General features: G+C 39.9%; 1 protein-coding gene across 8 annotated transcripts in view; it reads right to left on the bottom strand.

Moving 5' to 3' along the window:
- Positions 1–18,651, bottom strand: part of LOC109034475 (retinal degeneration A) — a 237,719-nt gene that overhangs the window by 25,844 nt on the left and 193,224 nt on the right. For all 8 annotated transcript variants that reach the window (XM_072298976.1, XM_072298977.1, XM_072298979.1 and 5 more), the window contains exon 9: positions 5,441–5,615. In XM_072298976.1, coding sequence (XP_072155077.1) covers positions 5,441–5,615 — 175 coding nt within the window. The remainder of the gene's footprint in view (positions 1–5,440; positions 5,616–18,651) is intronic.

Raw genomic sequence — 18,651 nt, 5'->3', positions numbered from 1 at the left:
CTACCAACTAACTGGAATCTGGTTTGAATTCCGTCAAAATTATGAGTGAGTAATAGTGCTGGTTCATCATCTGTCCCCCTTAATTTTTCCACCGAACACTCCCTCACAAATGTGAACGGCGCTTGCACATCGCACTGTCGCTTCGCGTTACTGTGTCGCTCTGTAAGCGGTTGGCATGAGGAACGGGTAAGCGCCTTCAATTTTTGGCGATGCAACACGGACATCCATCAAGTACAAATAGTTGTATCAATAAGTTGGAACTAACTAATTAATTAATTAATTAACTAAGTAATTATTTCTCGTAAAAATCGAGTATTTGTCCGGGATTGATAATCATTTATTGAATACGATTAAAAATTAAGCAAATTATTATTATAATCAAACTGACACGAACAATCGAGTAAACGACAAAATATCGCACAATTTGCTTTCACATCTTCTTCCTCTCTCTGTTGGTCTTATAGGGGCACGAGGACGATACTTGATACTGGGTACTCGGTAACTGACTAACTCAATATTTTACCCGACTTTTGTCCGCGTACGTCCGACTTTTGTCCTGTAGTTTACGTCCACACGTAAAATAAGCAACGTTGACTTGGTTCAAGCGTTATATTTTAGTCGGTATGTACAATTATATTGACGATATGGAAATGAGAAATTGAGAGAGAAGGAGGTGTTGTTATGGTTGCTTCTTTTCTTCATGAAATGTTATTACTTTCTCATTTTGAATCATCTTTTTAAATTGTCATTGGTGAATATTTGGTTTTATTTCCATCCTTAAAATATTCGATCTACAATATACCTTATATATGTACAGGTACTTTCTTTATTTTTTTAATTTTTTCTTTACGAAATTATTACTTCATTTTGAAAACATTTATATTTTTAAAACGTGACAAATATTTGTAAAATCTTTTCCAAGCGACATTAATCTCAATAAGCCGCAGTTGTTCCGACAGAAACTTGCAAAAATGAATAAAAGAGGAAAAAAAATCAAGAAGCACGCAATTTATGGTTTTAACCCATTTGTGCATCGATCTTTTAGAGTCAAATGCGTCAAATTTTGAGTGTTTGGTTGCGCGTGCACCTTGCTGCAGCACGATTAAAGCACAAAATGTAAAAGAAAAGATTAAAGTGCTTTGGAAATCATTAAATTTGACACGAAACCACCAATATTTAAAAAACACATATTATTATTCTCCTTTGATAAATTGATACATATATTTTCCCATCAATTTAAATGAGAATAATTATTGCAGCGTGTGCAAACATTTCAAAATCATGAGTTAAAAAACGCTGACTATGTGAGTATAAATATCAAAGCGTAACAGAGCGCTGCCAGCGTGCTCCGGCGTGCCGCCAGCGCGAGAGGCTCACTGGCGCCTACAAACCTAAGTGGATACTTCGCGCATTGCACAATGCTTGAAGTATCCACTTAGGTTTGTAGGCGCCAATGCGCGTTCCGCGCTGGCCGACCGCCAGCCGTGCGGCGGCGCCTGAAGTAACTATTTCACAACAGAGGTGTTGCACAGTATTATACAAAATTGAACGTATTAAGAATGACAGGCATCCTTTAAAAGCACAGATCTTTCCTCGCAAAATAAATCAAGATACTTATCGTACACTGGAAAAATCTAAAAGCCTTTAGCTGAGGCAAATACATGTATAGAGGTTTATCCGGTTCAGGTATAACAAAGGTGGGAAAATCTTGAAAGATAATTAAGTCCTGTTACACCAAAGAGGTGTAGAGAGTTTTAGTGAATTTTTTCTCATGAAATATTGATGCTCCCCCATTTTTACCAAAACTCTCAAGTATATATTATTCTCCGTTGGACCAAACAGACAAAACAAAAAAACAAGCAAACCCTCATTCTTCCAAGACATTTTACATTTTCATCCAAAAACGTCATGAGCAATTGTCGTTTGTGTTTTCATGTGGGACAATTAACTTTGGGTCTCAACTGGCATGTGGACCAAAACTCCCGTGCCGAAAAAACTCGTGGACGTATATTACTGGAAAAAACAGGTGCGCGGACAAAAAAACGTTGACGAAATGTCCTATAACCGTCTAGAGCGTTGTGAACAGGGCTCATGAGGGGCCCACCATGAGGAGCCGCGACGACGGCTTCGTCACTGGCGCTTTATATTTCCCATTCATTCTTATGGCCTGAGCACTGACGAGCAGACCCCATCTTCCCCACCTGCACATAGTTCTGTTTGATATAAATGCGTCCAACAATATCGAATCAAACCTAAAAATTAAACCTCCAATAAAGTCCTGTCGAGTGGTTGATTCCTCGCTGAGGCGGAGGCCTGAAACAATCCAAGTGTGAAACGGGGAACGTGAAAATGCAACAGCCTCTGGGTGACTAAGAGGGGGCTGGAGCTCAACGCAGTAATTGGGCTCATTTCCAGGCTCAAGCTCGCTCATAGCGAACCTCGGCGAAAGCTCCCGCTCATTCCAACTACAAGCCCTCGCTAATCAATAACCGCGTAACTGCAATGAAGACATCGCACAGAGCTGTGTTTTTGCTCTCCGCAGCGGTACACTTGTTTGTTTACAGCCCCCCGATTGTTGTCCCGGCTCACTCCCTCATGATAATCTACAACACTCATCGTGGACCCCACAAGCTACGCACAGTGGATCCAGTTAATTAGAGTAGTCGGACATAAAATAGTTGACTAAAACTGCAAATGCTGATTTTTGTTTCGTCCCTTTATAAGTTTCAAGAGATATTTCTTGAAGAAAATTTCACAAAAAAAACCAATGGAGCCACTTTTAAAACCTCAAAGTTTCGTATAGACGGAGTTATAAGCGTTTGAATAAGTTTCCAAATTTTGACCGACCTCTCCTATTGACTCGATCCATTGTGCGACGACCTGTTATATCCACAACCCCCGCCCCCCATTTGAGAGACCCTCTCCAGGTTTGTTTCAAAAATGTTTAAGGCTCATTTTGATACGAACCCGGCTGTTTTTGTTTCGGCGGAATTTCCACATGTCCACCCATTGTTCGGTAATCCTCGCTAAGCAGAATATGGACTGTTTTTAGAGTCAGTTGCGGAAATTAAAGGACTTAGCGCCCTCGAGCATTAAATATTGTTTTCAAACGCTTCATAATCTTTTTGGAGGCTTACAAAGGGGAGAAAGCTTTCCAATTTGTATCTGTTAAAGAGTTTTCCTTTCCTTTTTTCCCTTTTTATTTCATGAATTTAGCGAGTATTTACTCCCGGAGCAAAAATGTCAGGATTAGAGGGTGGTTTCACTTGCATCCTTTGAAATGTTTAGATGAGCAGGTACATATTTAAAAACCCGTATGCTTTTTGTAGGCTTATCAAAAAAACATTCCTTTTCAACGACGAAAATAATTTATCATCGGATAGTAAAAAGGAACCAATGTATGCCCCATAGCAAACTTCTGCACTCCATGTGGTTTTTTAGAAGAATATTTTCATAAATATGAATTTTCATGGGTACTTCAAGTCCCCTCTTTTTAATCAGATCAATCATAAGGACTTGGTCTCGACATAATGTTGGGTTAAACCGACCGTAGGTGAATCTGAGGCACCTGCGGATGAAGGAAGTGTCCTGCTAACGTACTCTTGCTTCTTTTCATTCATGACACTCAGGGGTTGCGAATTGAGAGTGACTAGCGCTTTAGAAAATTACCTTTGCAATCCAGATTCGATTCTGGTGGCTCGCGTTTAATTTTAAACGAGGTTACTCGACCCAAAAATTTGGTCAATGCATCCTGAGGAAAACCCAACCAAAAAAAAAAAAAAAAAAAAAAAAAAAAAAAAAATTCTGCTCGTTTCGGTTACTTTGCGTTTAACTTCTCGTATTAAACTAAAATAGGGGTTACTTTTTCTCGCTGTGTGTAAGTTTGGCATTTTTTTAGGTCTGAATGTTCATGGAACACTCATTCAAGCAAAGCACTGTTTTAAATTTATCGACACTACAGTTTTTTCTTAGTTACAAATTAAAAGTGCGACCATTAAAAGCAAACAACTGTTTTGAGTTTACCGATACTAAATTTTTTTCTTAATCGCAAGTTAAGACACATGGGTATATGGGTGAAGAGATAATAAAATATCACTTGTACACGACGAAATTCAAACCAGATTCTGGGTAGATGGTACTGCAGTTTTATGACGCGAAGACACGCTGCGCTGCCGGCCGCAGCTTAGCGTGCTGTTGGTTCAGGCGCCTTGATACAACTATTCGTACTTAATGGATGTCCATGTTGCATAGCCTTAAATTGAAAGCGCTTACGCTTCCTTCATGCCGATTGCTTATAGGAACGATGCGACGCGACAATGCGATGTGCATGCGCCGTGCATTCTTGAATGGCTAGTGCGTTGGGCTATCAGCACTACCACCAATGCGATCGAGGTTCGATACTGGCGGTTCGTGTTTGGTTTTTAACGAGGTTGCAAATTTACAACCCAAACATGTGCTAATTTTACCCGAAGATTAGGCCAATGTAACTCAAAGAAAACCCGACCAAAAAATAGAAACCGTGCAATGGGCCCGTTGCACATTTTTGCTAGGGCAAAAATAGGAGTTGTTTCTCATGGAAAATGTCTAAACAATCAGGACGAGCGGATTGGCAAATTCTACACTACAAACTTCACAACCTGCGTAAGAAATTTGATTTTTTGAGCACCCCTCTTCAAAAACGACACCGCTTCACAAATGAAAATTTCGTTAGAAGAGTTGTTCCATTCAACCCCTGGGCCCTAGGATGCTACGCAATATTCAACATTGCCGACACCGATCCGCTATAACACATGTGACAGAACGAGATTCTAACCACCTCTTAAAAACTGACGTTTTTACATTCACGTTTTTCTGGCGTTGATAAAGGTCCGTTTGATCGACCTTCTGCTATCCTCGATTTGCGCGCGTTCATGTTGAATATTCCGAAACACCCTAGTCCGCAAGGGTTGAATGGAAGGACTCCTCTAAAGAAACGTTCACCTGTGCCGGATACTTTCATTTTTAAAGCGGCGGGAAGCTTTTTACGCACGGAAATTACGAAAATACGGGAAATTTCTTACGCAGATTCTGAAGTCAGGAATTCAGCAGTGCAATTCAGACAGGGCCGAGGCCTAAATGATCGATAATCGATTTTCCCCATTTGAAGCTATGGAAAAGAATCGATTATTGAGGTGTTCGTTGCGAACACCCTGTCTATCGATTCTTTTCCATAGGCTGAAACGGCAGATCAATCGCAATATCACAAAGCACCCCACGCCACTAATTTCAGACTTTACGAACATGCTCATCGTAATTTTTGAGCCATTTTCTGTAGAAACAACTCTATTTTTTCGTTTAAGAAGATTTTGCAACAAGCCCATACGCAATTTTGCATTACCATTTCTGCAAAAAATAGAGGATTCAAGGATGTCGGAACGAGGAAATTGAATTAATTACTCACCCCACCCCATCCAAGAGCTCGGGCAAGGTCGTTCCCCGTACCAAGAGGCAGAACACCTACAGCTGGTGGAGGCGAAAAGGCCAACTGATCGAGGATTGAAAGCACCCATCCAGCTGTCCCATCTCCACCGCACGCCAGAACTCGTAGATTTGGCACTTTGCGAAAGAGCTCTAACCTGAAATCACACATATAAATTGATGTTTTAGTAATTTAAAAAGAGGAATGGACGAAACATAATGATACCCAAATATTGGCAGCTAGAAAAGCGTGTTCAAAAACAGGATGATCGAAAAGTTCAAAGTCGATAGAGGAACTTACTCGAAATTCCTGGCATTATGCGAATGCACACCTTGCTACAACGATTATATTGGTACTATGTTGAGATATCACTGTTACCAACGAAGTACCAACGTGATGCTATCATGGTACCGACTTGGCTTCAACAATATTCTATGTTGGTGCCATGTCGATCATTTATGGGCAATTTGACCAATATGGTATTTTTGTTGGTGCGATATTCTCAAACCATAGTGATACCATGTTTCATTCGCCAAAATGGTTATCATATTATTTTATCTTGTCGGGAATCGATGAAAAGTGAAAGCTGGATATTATTCTGTTCTTTTTCCTCAATTTTACAGTTGGTGAGAAACTCCCATGAAATTCTATTTGGAAATTTTTATTAATCGTTGCGTCTGATTAGAGGAAAATTCGTTTGCATTTTAGGAAAATTTTGTGCCATTGCTTTATTTTTAAAATCAAATAGGTATGCCATTGCTTTATTTTTAAAATCAAATAGGTATGCCATTGTTTAGTTTTTAAAATAAAATAGGTATAGTATTTTACCACATGAGTAAGTGAACTAACGAGTTTTCTCTTTTGTGAAAAAGATATATGTATGCTTTTGAAAATAAAATAGTGGCATAAAATTACAATAAAATTTTATTTAATGCAAATGAATCTGCAATTCCTCATACACAATAAGAAAATAAAATTGTAAAAACAAAAAATTATTAAAGTTTCTCAAGAGTTGAAAGAGAGAGAGAGAGAGGAAAACATAAACCTACTTAAATTCGCTATAATTTTAACAGGTGATGCAAGGAAAAAGGGTGGAAAAAGTAGATAATGTTGTAATATAGAAGCAAAGCTTTTTTCAAAGCGCGCCGATTGCATAAAAGATGGTGGAGGAATGCACTTATTTTAGAGTGTTCCCCGGCAACTTTGGCCTTTTACACCTGACACTTGACGGAAAATAAGAGAGAAAATTGATTTGTTATGAGGGAAGAATAAATCAAAACGCTTTTTACGACCTGAAATATTGAAAAGTGAAGCTTCTAATATCGCAAAAGATTTGGGGAGCATCGAAGCGCGAGCTGCAAACTTTATATTTGCAGAAAATTACCGGAGAGGAAGGCTGCTTTACGAGCAATTTTTCCCATTAAAAACGAGCACTTAAAACCAGTGCTTTCAAGAGGAACATTTCTTGAACATGCTGCGTTTCCCCTTTCATTTTTTATTTATCGCACTCAAAACTCCAAAGGAGTCTAAAGTATGAATTATCTTTCTCAAGGCATCATTAATAAACTATTCACTTCACTATTCAACGTCATTATACTAAAGGTTTCCTACTGGAAACGGCGAGTGTAGGGAAGTTCTGAGATTTCATGAATTGATAAAGATGAGCACTCTACGACAAAAAAAAAAAAAAAAAAAAAAAAAAAAAAACTCGGGCAAACGACTCTCCGCTTCTCTATCAGGTTTAAACGCTAGGCCTCGTAAATGCAAACTTCTTTGAAATTATTTTTGTCAAAATGCAGTCCGACTTTCAATTAACTGGGAAGGACGCAGCGTCGCGCCGTAGAGCATTATCACTTTAAGTGACTCTTAACTCGACGACTTTTCCTTTGAATAGCCCATAAGCACAATTTAACGGCCATAAAGCGGAAGATAAAACGTCATGTTTTTCCTTTTATAAAAGGCTCTCAAAAGACAACTCGCGATAATGGTACGCGTTATTTTCGTGACCGTTTACAGGAAAACGGAACTTTTTCCAATACCTTTTTTTTAATGCGGAGGAAAAATTTACAGTTACACAATTTGTTTCATGGTAGGTCGAAAAATCAAATTTTGAGAGTGCTATAAAAAATCCTCTTTAGGGTCCTAAAAAAAGGTCGCGTACGGTTCAATTTATTTTTTTTTCCAAAAGAGCTAACAGTTGGCATTACAATCCGGCAAGTTCGTACCCTGAACATGACAGATTTGAATCCTGAATAGCGTTTTTTAGAACTGATTTTTTTTTAACAAAACTCCTTTGCATTCGGTTTGGTTTGACGTTTTTAGGCGTTTTCGTTGGTGAATACATTTTTCTCGTCATCAGCATTCTCGATCAGCACTAAAATGTATACAATATGCAAGGCTCCAGGAATGGAATGCCAAAAGTAGAAGTGTGTGAAACGACCAATCAGCAAGGAATCGCTGTTAGCAACAGCCTATCTTTAAATTTTGAACATTTAAGTAAAAACTCACGTTTTCACTAGGAATTCTATTATTTGGACGCGTTTTGGCGGCTATCCAGGCCACCATCATCAGCTGACTGCCTAGTTTTATCTCACTTTATAGCTGCCCCACTCACCGAGTCACAAACTCGTTATTTGATTCATTGCCTTTAATATTGCGTTTTCATTATATACGTATAAGGATCACTAAAGTATGGTGCTGAAACTCCACCCTCATAGCAAAAATTGCACACATCTCTGAAACTAATGAAATAATCGCCGATTCCGGAGAGGTTTAGAGAGCAGGACGTGACGTGTAACGTAAGAACGCACGGCGTAATTAAATTCTATAACTAAGAGGGTAGATTCACCCGAGGGCGCGTTCACTATTGACATCGAGGCATGAGGCAACTAAACAAGACTGGATCGTCACGGATAACTTGGCATTTAATTGCTCAGACTAAAGTCGCATCTTGACTCGACCCCCTTTTGGTTCCCATGGACCCTTTTCAAAGGCAAGGCTCCCGTAGAGGCAGCTCTACGGACGCCGTATTGCCGCAGGCAGCCGTTTCCGAAGTCGTTTCAGTTCTCACGTTGTTGCCGCAATTATCTTTAACCATTTCAGACGGGTCTATGATTAAGATAGACTTGCCGCACGTAAGATTTGCTGATAAATATGTAGATTTATTTAAAATGAAACTGCAAAAGAATCATGATATACATGTTTAAACAATTTAATACCCATTCTTTTTTGATGTCTATTTCTGAACAAACCTTGTTGCTGTCAGCGAAGGAATCATTTCCCACGTGCGCGGGACATTTGAACCACGTTAAGCAGAAAGGAACCAAGCCACATCAGATAATGCCAAATTTAATTGGGCAATTTAGTTTTTAACATGAAAACTGTTGTGCAGGTTTTTGTGCAAATTTTAATGAATTTTCTGCATAATACAAAGTAAATTCGTTAAAATTTTCAAAGGAGTCCTCACAAACGTTCTCTTGTTAAAAATTAAATTGCCTAGTTAATTTTGACAATAGTTGACGTGGCTTGGTTCCCTCCTGCTAAACGCGGTCCATTTGAAAACGAAAATTGTGGGTTAAGGAGGGAATTCCAAACTTTTTTTGATAGGATTTGTATAATTTTCGAGCGATTTCACCTCTGGAATTACTGTTTATATCTGACTGTATCTGTCGTGTGCAACGTACTCGTTTAGCCAAGCCAACCAGTAGTGTTTATGGTGCATGAGAAAAAAAACAGAGGTCCTCACCACTTATACGATGAGATTCTTAGTCTTTTTGGGACTTATTCAAATTTTCCTGTTGAATAAAGGCAAATGTGTACGACGTACGTTTATACTAGTAACGCTTTCCTCGAGGAAATCTGGATCAATACTTTGAATGATATTTAGATATACAGGGTTATTCAAAAGTTACGCACCACTGGCCATAACTTTAGTTCTAATTATGATATCGATTTGCGGTTTGTGGCGTCCTTCCTCATATCGAGGGGGAAACTTTTTGAGGTACTTTCCAGTTCTTCACCCCCCTAGGGGGAGGGGGGGCGGGGGGCAACTCAAAAATTTCAAATGGCAACCCCCATCATGCGATACATCGTTAGAAAGAGCATGAAAAAATAAAATTTTTAGCGCAAACCGGAAGTCGATCTGACCCCCCTATCAAAAGTTAGGGGGGTCCAAAGGTTATTTAGGGGGTCCGTACCTTCATTTTTTAGAGTAGCTTCGGCGGCTCTTGGACATACCATTTCTCTTTTCAAAGAGTCCTCGAATACTCTAAGTCTGATACCGAAGTCTTCATATTGCCCACGGGCCACCACAGGCTCCCCGAAGGGGGGGGGGAGGGGGGATGGGCCTGTTACAATGAAAAATTGCATTAAAATACGAAAAGTCACAGAAGTGCTTCAAACTTAGCATCAAATCCGAGTGGAAGTTCTTGCCAATGTTAACGCAAACGCAGCCTGCGAGTTTAAAGTGAGTTTTCAAAACTCTTAGCCCCCTGCCCCCCTCATTTTTGGTTGCAGAGCGGGTAAAAACCGGGAATTCACTACAAATAATGCCCGAAACTAATGTCCAACTTGAGAAGGACCCTTGAAACGTTGCGACCAGTCGGAGCATTGACATAAAGGGACTGCCGCCCCCTTAAAGTACGGAAACATCCATAAAACCCTAGCTGCCCCCCTCATTTTTCGTTGCGGAGCGGGTAAAAACCGGGAAAATCGCCAGAAATGATGCCTGAAACCACTGTAGAACTTGACGCGGACCCTTGAGACGTTGCGCACAGTCGGAGAACTGCAACACAGGAACTGCCGCGCACTTTAAGGATGGAATCATCCATAAAACCCTTCGCTGCCCCCCTCTTTTTTCGTTGCAGAGCAGGTAAGAACCGGGGCATCATTTCTGGCGAATTTCCCGGTTCTTACCAGCTCTGCAATGAAAAAAGAGGGGGGGCAGCGAAGGGTTTTATGGATGATTCCATCCTTAAAGTGCGCGGCAGTTCCTGTGTTGCAGTTCTCCGACTGCGCGCAACGTCTCAAGGGTCCGCGTCAAGTTCTACAGTGGTTTCAGGCATCATTTCTGGCGATTTTCCCGGTTTTTACCCGCTCCGCAACGAAAAATGAGGGGGGCAGCTAGGGTTTTATGGATGTTTCCGTACTTTAAGGGGGCGGCAGTCCCTTTATGTCAATGCTCCGACTGGTCGCAACGTTTCAAGGGTCCTTCTCAAGTTGGACATTAGTTTCGGGCATTATTTGTAGTGAATTCCCGGTTTTTACCCGCTCTGCAACCAAAAATGAGGGGGGCAGGGGGCTAAGAGTTTTGAAAACTCACTTTAAACTCGCAGGCTGCGTTTGCGTTAACATTGGCAAGAACTTCCACTCGGATTTGATGCTAAGTTTGAAGCACTTCTGTGACTTTTCGTATTTTAATGCAATTTTTCATTGTAACAGGCCCATCCCCCTCCCCCCCCTTCGGGGAGCCTGTGGTGGCCCGTGGGCAATATGAAGACTTCGGTATCAGACTTAGAGTATTCGAGGACTCTTTGAAAAGAGAAATGGTATGTCCAAGAGCCGCCGAAGCTACTCTAAAAAATGAAGGTACGGACCCCCTAAATAACCTTTGGACCCCCCTAACTTTTGATAGGGGGGTCAGATCGACTTCCGGTTTGCGCTAAAAATTTTATTTTTTCATGCTCTTTCTAACGATGTATCGCATGATGGGGGTTGCCATTTGAAATTTTTGAGTTGCCCCCCGCCCCCCCTCCCCCTAGGGGGGTGAAGAACTGGAAAGTACCTCAAAAAGTTTCCCCCTCGATATGAGGAAGGACGCCACAAACCGCAAATCGATATCATAATTAGAACTAAAGTTATGGCCAGTGGTGCGTAACTTTTGAATAACCCTGTATTTTCAATTCATTGAAATAAACTGCATGCACTATTAGTGATGCACACACGACAACTACCAGAAACGCGCACATAAGTGCGAAAACTACAAAATTAGGTAACTGATCACTGTTATTGCATCTGATTTCATATAATTATATTCTTTGATTTTTCCATGATATTCTCTAAAATTTTATATAAACACGCAAAAATCTCTGGAAAAACAAAACAATAAAATAGGACCGGAGATTTTGAAGCATCGCAATCGAGATGTACGTTTCCGTAATTTTACCGTCGGTTATGATTGATTGATTTGAGTGAAGTTGGAAAGCCCACAGTATACACTAGGGTGTGGCTTATTTCCATAAATTAAACTGATCAATTTCAAAATTAACAAGGCCGCCCGCCGGAACATTCCAATTAATGTTAAAACATACGTTGTAGAATGATTTCGCATGTGGTCATCATTTGGAGGTTCCGATGACCCTTCCGAAAAAATCGGCGCCAAAAATACTAAGTGCACAAGGAAGAGTTTGCGTTTATCAACCATCAATTGATTGCCTAGACAAGCGACTTCTTCTGAGGGGTTTTCTTGGGTGCAGCCTCATACGTGTCATAAGGTTTGTCGGCACTATTAAAAGTTGACCAAATGAAACATTGTTGAACAACATTTCTTTTCACATAAACTGAAACATTTGACAGGGTGTGTTGTTAATTTTGAAATTCATCAGTTTAATTTATTGGAATGAACTGAGTTCCGGTACGCATTTCAATGGGTGACGCCATCTAGCGTGATGTGAAGCGGTTGCCCCACGCAGAACTACTAAATGGGCGGACATCTTGTCTCTTTGAATGAGATGGCTCGCTGAAGCGGGTCCAGAACAAAACGTCTGATGATAAAGTGAAACCCTGACAAATTTGTCATTATTTTCGTCGGTTCGGCAACAGCCCGCAAGAGCAGCCACAGTACACTAATTAATTTATAGATTAACTTTTATGAGGGTCTTGTTTGATCACAATTTTATGAATTTGCAGAGCGTATGGAACAAGGCGGGCTCTATACAGGGCGGTCAGGGGCGGCAGGGAGTTGGAGGGGGGTGGGGAGAGGGGTGTAAAAGAGGAACTACTCTCGACGCACAGTGAATCGAGTCAATTAGAGAGGTCGGACATGCAATTTTTGACTGAAACTGCAAATTATATGTTTATTTCGTCACGTTATAAACTTTGAGGGATGCTTCTTGAAGACAATTTCACGAGAAAACGAATGGAACCACTTTTAGAACCTAAGATTTTTGAATATACGGTGTTACAAGCGTTTAAAGTTTCAAAAATTGTGTCCGACCTCTCCTATTGGCTGGGTCCACTGAGCGACGCTACCTGCTTTCACTGCTAAGCGGGAAAATTAAAAGCAGGTCCCGCGCGGCTCTCGCGTATTGATTAGGCCACTTGAGTTGGTTAATGAATGGGCGATGGAATTTATAACGACCGAAAAAAGGAGAGGGGGGCAGGGGCACTGCTCAAGGGGCAGGGTAAAAAATGATCGCCCGGACCCCACGCATTTTCCCACTGCGAACTTTTCAATTAGCTGTCCATCGGGCCGCAACTTTGTTTGATAGATGGAGAACCGATACAATCCCCCGGTGGAAAGAGCTCGGCCACTAAGGAGTCCCAATTGGATTGTTTCTAGGTTTTCACGGTCTATGCTACATGGAAACACATTCAATATCCATTAGACAGCTTCGAAGTCGCGTCATCATATAGTTTGCAAAGATTAATAGTGGTAGAAAGGTCGAAAATCCTTAAAAATTACGACATTTCCTACACGAAATGAATGCTAAGAGGCACTCACGCGTCACAGGCGGTTAAATCGGTCACTCTCAAAAAGCCCTCAGCGTCAGAAATGAAAATTCAAGAAAAATGGCAAAAACTGTATTTATTGCCCCATTTCAAACCTTAGATTAATACACTGGAAAAAACACATTGGCTCTAGAGTCTAGACTCTTGAAAACATTGACAAGAAAAAAGACTCTTGATTCAATCAGATTTTCATCTTAAATCAAAAGGAAATCCACTCAAATTAAGAGGTTTGATTCCTGATTTAAGCTTAAATCCGATTGAATCAAGAGTATTTTTTCTTGTCGATGTTTTTAAAAGTCTGTACTCTAGATCCAATGTGTTCTTTTTTCCAGTGTAAGTAATGATGCATGCTTAATAAATTAAATCTTCAATCTTTTGGAGCTATGCAATTTTAAAACGGGTGGATTTCAATGGTTTTTAATTAGTGTGTTTTTCTCGCTTTCTAATTTTGGCTCTTAGGCTTTTTTGAGAATGACTGATTCAATTAGCGAGAGCCTGTAATTTGCAGGTTGCTGGTGATGGATAGAGAAACATAAAATTTAGACATGAAAAATCAAAAGAGAGAGCTGATCATTTTGCCTTGAATGATTATTTAAACGCACACTTTTTCTCGCTTGATTGCATAGTAACAGCTAGTGCATTCGCGTGTGCACGTACGGTTGTGACACCAGGAACCAGTGAGAAGTGACTTTAATTTGGTTTGGGTCGAATAGGCAACTAAAATAACGGCGTGGCAATGCGTAGAGTATCATTGAAAAATGAAGGCATCCCGAGGCAAGGTAGTGCTTTCTAAGTAATTTACAAAAGCATATCTTCAGAATGCTGATATTGCTGATGATAGTATGATTGCGAATAGCCAGCGAAAGGAAGCCAAATATATTTTAAATGCATCACAATGGATGGCTAATTCTTAATAATCCATTAGTACTTAGTAAAATCAAGAGCAATGCTGAGTTCCAACAAGATGGATTTACGGTGATAATTCCTCAGGCTGTAGTGTTGACAAGAGGATGACGTCAGGAACAAAATTACTGAGTTACTGAATTACTGAATTACTTTCATCGATGATTTTACGCAATTATGGACAGTGGCTCGAAGAGAAAGAGGATCACGAAAGCTCTGAAATGCGGTTTCAACATTTGACGAGGGCAAAATTATTTGCGCGTGAAATGTAAATTTCATTGACCTCCGCGGCTCGCCGCGCCGCGCCGCCGCCCCCCCCCCCCCCCCCGGCACACGTCGTCACCTCGTCCCGAGTTTGGTCCGGGGAGAATAAGGAGAGGGCCATAGTTGCAAGATGGCAAGACGATATAATTTCCCACTTCTTAATCGTAAATCCATCGGGAAATCCGAGGTATTGGACAGCGGTGGAAACGGCAATGACTAGCAGAATTTAGTTGATGGAATAGGTCGAAAAAAGATGAAGAAGGGGATAGGGGTTGATGTTGGTCGAGACGTTTAAGTTTGGCGTGATGCATTATGCTCCTTAGCTGGATGGGTATAGGTAGGCACATTTTCGGCTAATGGCACACAAACGGCCTATCCCTCTCGATTCGAACTGAAGTATTGGAAAAGACTTTAAAACGCGATCGAACCATCTATCAAATTTTTCGAAAGCTCATTGCCAAGTTTCTGTTCATCTCCATTTCAAGGTGGTGAATACGAGTCCAGTCGCTTGAATGAAAAGTAGGGAAATAACTACTCGAGAAGTGAATTAGATTGATATAGTTTTTGCTTTCTTACTCTATTTGATTTCCATGTAAACACACAGAGGTGTAATTGGCTTTAGATGCTAAAGCACCGCTTTAAAATAAACTTAACTTACTACTACTACTACTACTACTACTACTACTACTACTACTACTACTACTACTACTACTACTACTACTACTACTACTACTACTACTACTACTACTTCTACTACTTTCTTTCTGTCTTTCTCTCTTTCTTCCTATCTTTCTCTTTTCTTCCTCCTCTTTTCGGGCGAACGAGGAGGGAGGGGGGGCGTGCGCCCTCTACACCCCCCTCCCTTGGATCCATCTATGGAATATGAGGTTTCTCACTTTAGCCTTCACAATGTGATACTCGATCGATGTATGTGGTAGCCCATTCACCTTCGATTAACCTCCAAAACACACGGAGCTCTCGTTTTAAAGGAGAGCTCACACCTGGAGCGGATCGATGGAATTAGAGCTTGAATTTTAGCCGTGCTCATTCGAGTATTTGTATTTGCTCCTCATAATCCGACTCGAGGACGGGAGAGGGAGGGTGGGGGAAGTTAGGGGGGATGTGGTTGGTTCGGATCCAAGCCAGAGCCGCTTAGTTGCTCCTGCAAGGCACCGGCACGTCGCACGCAGCGCGTGGCGTCGTCATCTCAGCCAGGGTTACTGACTTTTAATCCTGGCAACCCATTCCCGCATTCTTGCATTTGACACATGCTGCCAGATCCCCCTAAATTTATATTATTTCAAACATGAATGAGCTTCTTCAATTAGATGTACAACACACAAAGATTTGGATTTCTGATTTTACAACTAAATCGTAAAAAAATATGTCCGACATATGTCTCAAAAGTACATTTTACTATAGTGGAAAGCTAATACAACCACGGGGGTGGTTGAATTAACATTTGTTTGGTAAACGGACTTTATGTCCACTTTTTTTACGTCTACAGACTTTTCTTCCACAATTTTTACGTCCACAGCTCTAAAGCCCACACTATTGTTAAGTCCATTCGTCCACAGTGTTAAGTCCACAACTGTAAAGTCCACTAAAATCGAATTCAAACGTTATATTTTAGTCCGTGTGGAAAATTATATTGACAAATCGAAATGAGAAAATTAAGAGAGAATAAGGTGTTGTTATCGTATCTCATATTTTAAATGAAATGTTAATTTCTTGTTTTGATTCATCTTTTCAAATTGTCTTTGGTAAATATTTGGTTTTATTTTTATCCTTGAAATTTCCGATATAAAATATGCCTTAAATGTACATTCTTCTTCTTTTTTTTAAATGAAATTGATTACTTCATTTTAAAAACATTTACATTTTTAATACGTGGTAAATATTTGTAAAACCTTTTCCAATCAATGGCATCGATATGAATCTCAATGAGCCGTAGTTGTGATGAAAGAAACTATACAAAAATTAATAAGAGAGGAGAAAAACTAAGAAGAACGCAATTTTTTGTTTTTAACTTATTTGTACATCGACCTTCTTGAGTCAAATACGTCCGATTTTGAGCGTTTAGTTGTGCTTACACCACGCTGCAGCACAGTATAAGCCCAAAACATAAAAGAATAAATTTGAATGCTTTGGAAATCATTAAATTTGACACGGAACTACTCTTATATTTACAAAAAACACATTATATTTTCCAGTAGTACATATTTCTTTTTCATCAGTTTAAAAGGGAATAATCAATGCAGAGAGTGCAAATATTTCAAAATCATGAGTTGAAAAACGCTGACTCCGCGAGTTTAAATATTAGAGCCTAACACAGAGCGGAGCGGCGTGTTAGCAGCGCAGAACGCGCACTGGCGCCTACAAACCTAACGGGATACTTCACGCATTGCGCAACGCGTGAAGTATCCCGTTGGGTTTGGAGGCGCCTGTGCGCGTGTCTGCGCTGGTTGCCTGCCGCGCCGCAACGCTTTAAGCAACTTTTTCGCGCCAGAGGCGTTGCACAGTATCCTATAAGATTGAAGGCGCACGAAATAACTATTTAAAGAGGACTTTCAATTTTGACAGCATCTGTTACTGAAAAATGTTTAATTTGGCATTTAAGCGTTTCCTAAGCTCCCGCTTCGGTTTTCATCCTATCATATCCGTACAGTGTACACATGAACATATGTTTTATCTGTTCTTAGAGTCTGTTCTCTTTCATGACTTGATTCATGAATGAAATGTTTTTAAGAATGTAGTATGCATTTATTTTTGAGGTGGTTCCTGTCATTTAAATGAGGAGAAAAAAATGTGGACATAACATGACCACAATTTGCACAATTTTCGACATATTCATGGTTGGACATTAAATCATATGGACTTAAAATAGACTGGACTTAATGTTTAGTGGACATAAATAGCGGTGGACACTTATTTAATGGACGAAAGGTAGGTGGACATAAAGTCCTGGAAGCATTTGTTTCACTCTAAAATCTACATTGAAATATGTCGGACACTTTTTCAACTACAAAATTGTTAAATCAGCAATTCCACTTTTTCCGTGAATGGTAGATTTTTGGATTTAGTCGAGGTGCTGGATTTGGATCATTAATGGGGCAATTTGATTAAATGTGATAATAGTTTTACGCTTTCGAATGTCCAAGTAATTGAATACCTCTGATAATGATACTATGTAAGGAAATGCATGAAGTAAATGAAATAAACAATTTTATGTGATTCTATTAATGATCCAAGCCCAGGACCTTGGCTAAATCCAAAATTCTACTATTAATAATGGTGTTGTTAAAAAATCTACTAAATTCTTTAGTTGCAAAAGGTCAGTAGCGCTGGTCGCAGAATCGCGTTTTAATGCTTGATTCTTTTAGATGCGCTAAAATTAGAAGATCTGTGCAAACAGCAACTCTCTACGTTCAATAGATGAGTCAGAAATAGTGGTTTCTCATTGCAAAATGTTGCAAATTGGGATCTTGAATTCAAAATTTCCGAAAGGTACGTCCTCTGCATATGAAGCAGCTGCATTTCTCAGTGAATATTTCTCGAGGAGACGTGTTCTTAAAAGTCTCATAATTTTCCTCAAGTTGAGATGGAATGGAGTTTTCCGATGAAAATGAAACATTATAGTTGGCGCCAGTTTCTTAGATCAGTTTTCAATATTTGGGCAAGGTTTAGCGAGGGAATTTTAAGAGGAGTGGACTCAAAACTAAAAACATGGGCTCTAAGTTTCATCATCCCACAAGACTCGTGTGGAAAACAAACTTGATGTCATATTGATACTAAATAGTTTAGCAAATATTGGGCCTTATAGAGGGAAACAAAGGCTTTAAGACTGGCTGCAACTAATATCTTATCTTAAACTCATTTTTTTTTAAACAAAAGGATGTCTTGCAGCTCCTTTTCGTTAAGTGATCGTACATTTGTAAGAAAAATTAAGCGCCGAGGACCATATCTGCGCCAAAACTTTTGAATTTCTCCTTTCTATTTGCTTTTACTATTAGTTGTATCCTTAGTTTTATGAGGCAAGGCTTCATGGTCACGACGAAAAATAAATGCAGATCGGATAGTGTATGCATTCAAAGAGGACCATGCTACGATGATGAAAAAGTTAAGAGCGGTATCGGGAAATACACATTAGCTAAAATGAGAAATATCACGTACGGAAATTTGAAGCTTAGCAACACTGCTACGATTTTGCTGCGCAATAACTACAGGTCCCATGGATAATTGAGCACCAGCACAGAGGTGTGCCTCCACAATGTTGACCATATTGCACCGATGGAAAA

Source organism: Bemisia tabaci, chromosome 3 (assembly GCF_918797505.1).
Source record: "Bemisia tabaci chromosome 3, PGI_BMITA_v3".
Classification (NCBI taxonomy): Eukaryota; Metazoa; Arthropoda; class Insecta; order Hemiptera; family Aleyrodidae; genus Bemisia; species Bemisia tabaci.
This window is presented reverse-complemented; position numbering and strand designations above follow the sequence as displayed.